The 2,414-nt window shown below is 29.7% G+C and overlaps 1 protein-coding gene across 1 annotated transcript; it reads right to left on the bottom strand.

Moving 5' to 3' along the window:
• Positions 1 to 423: 423 nt before the first annotated feature.
• Positions 424 to 1,656, bottom strand: LOC111616968. Its single transcript, XM_023358318.1, has one exon. It carries the CDS (start codon positions 1,654 to 1,656, stop codon positions 424 to 426), a length of 1,233 nt encoding a protein of 410 aa, XP_023214086.1.
• Positions 1,657 to 2,414: the final 758 nt, after the last annotated feature.

Genomic DNA, 2,414 nt, shown 5'->3' on the forward strand with positions numbered 1-2,414 from the left:
ATTAAGAGTTTTATTTACGACGGTTTCCAGGAATCAATTAGGTCTTAAAAAAGTTCAACTTTATTCACTTTTGATATACAGTAAGTTACTGTAAATTGATAGTTAAGAACTAAATAATTATTTTCTAGATGTTTTACGAAATTATTTTAATTAATTAAAGCATAAACATTAATATATTTTATAGATTAAATGATAAATATATTACAATTGTATTTAGAATTTTAAAAATTATATTTTGTAAACAAACACTTCACATTTTAAAGGGTTTTCTTTTACATATTGATGAAATACAATAAGTTTTAGCTGTCATTTGATCTTTCCTTACTACTAAAGTTCATTTTATCGCATTTAAAATTTAATATTATCATTCACAATTAAATTTCAATTCGGAAAAATGTAATTTTTTCTTCCTTATTGCACATATCATTCTGTAGCAGTTGCATTGTTAGTACTATTGACAGACTGATCTACTAAATGTTGTATAACCCTCATAGCTTGAGGATTCAATTGAATTACAATAACCACATAAGTAGTTAATGCTGCTGTAACCTGAAGGATAAAGCTTCTATTGATAGTGAAAAAATTCCATCCACTCAGTCCTATTGTAGGTGCTGTGAGGCGCGATATCAAAAACTGAGCCTCTAGTTTGTTATCCATATCGAGTCTTAAACGATGAAGTGTAAGATTATGCACAGTAGGAAGTGCTGCATGAGCTTCTAAAGATACACCAGATGCAGTGATACAAGTTCCTAAGAAACTTAACATGGAGTATAGAACTCTTAAACTAAAGTAAAATACATCGTTTTTTGCTTCATTCTTCAAAAGAGTTTCATCTGTGAACAGTTGAGTAATGTCTAAACATACTGTAACTAATAGAAACAGATACCAAAAGAAAACTATTTTACCAAATATGGTATCCACTTTAGCAACTATAGAACATAATTTCTCGTGGAAACTTCTAATGCTAGAGAAATCGGTTACAAGAATTGGTAGAGAATTGAGTTCGTTAATAATATTATTATGTTCTCGATAGGATTTTCTTAACAGAATACAAAACGACATAAACAGTATAGGAATAAATACAATGGCACCGTGAATAAAAAATATTTCCATACTCCATATTACAGAAACGAAGACGTAAATGGCCGTAGTCGATAAATTATTCGGAACGATCCCAAAGAAAATAGATTGAAAATGATGTTCTGGCATATTATCTAATATAAGCAACATAGAAATCCAACGAAGAAGTATATATACCCATCCAATCGTAGTTAAAATTAATATTTGATGACTTACCGAACGTAAATTTTGTTGTTTCCATGCAAGATTTTGCAATGTATTATCCAATTGGTCCAAAACTCGCGACATATTTGAAACATCGTGAGCAAGAAAAGCCGATGCTAAACAAGCGCTGATAGTTGCCAAAATGACTGCTATCTGATCCAATAAATGAGTTGGAGATAATCCTAAAATAACAGAAGTCAATTCTTGTCCTAGATAAAGAAAACGAAATAACATAATACTCAAACTCCATATTCCATCGCTATATCTACAGAACCAAATATCTTTAGGTACGTGAACTCCGACAATTCTTAAAGATAATAGAACAGGTTTTAATGTAGAAGAATATAAAGTCTTAGTCCTTTTATCTTTCATCTTGGTTATTATACTATTTTGATTACGATTCTGTAGAGAGAAACGATACATGACTGTCTGTTTGGTAACGTATTAACTTCTGCAATATATTTCCAATCCATTAAGAAGAGAACTCCTAAAAGTATTTACTTTGCATCTTCGTTTAGAAAAATAAAACAAGAGTATTGACTGTATTTAATGTATACTCAATCGATCAATTCGGAAAATCGAAAATGTTTGTTTTAATCTTTCTCTTTAATTGAAAAGTTATTTATAACTTACATTTTCGCTAAATTAATTCTTGAAATGTCCTTCTACTTAGAAGATGTAGTACTTCTGTTTGTCTTGTACAAGTCCACCCCCCTCCCCTATAAAATTGTTGATAATTCCGTTTTATATGAATTCCACGTTGTACGAGTCACTTAGATTTTACAAATACGTGAGCCATTTACAGCCCGGCACACGTATTTGTAAAATCTAAGTGACTCGTACAACGTGGAATTTATATAAAACGGAATTATCAACAGTGTTATAAGGGGATATAAAAAATTAAATTGTTACAATCTTCATTTTTTACGGTAAACTTTACAAAATTCTGTATCTAATTATTAGGAACAATGACCCAAATTTTTAAATTTCAAAATAACTTTTTTCTATACAAAAGATTTCTCATTTACACACTTTTCTATAGCCGTAATGAACTAAGTTACGCCCTTCATTGTTTAGCATTACGTAACTTCGCTCGTATAAAAGATAAAGTGTAATTTAACCAATAGTAA

Source organism: Centruroides sculpturatus, unplaced genomic scaffold, assembly GCF_000671375.1.
Source record: "Centruroides sculpturatus isolate CEXI.00-Female unplaced genomic scaffold, Cexi_2.0 scaffold4412, whole genome shotgun sequence".
In the NCBI taxonomy this organism is placed as follows: Eukaryota; Metazoa; Arthropoda; class Arachnida; order Scorpiones; family Buthidae; genus Centruroides; species Centruroides sculpturatus.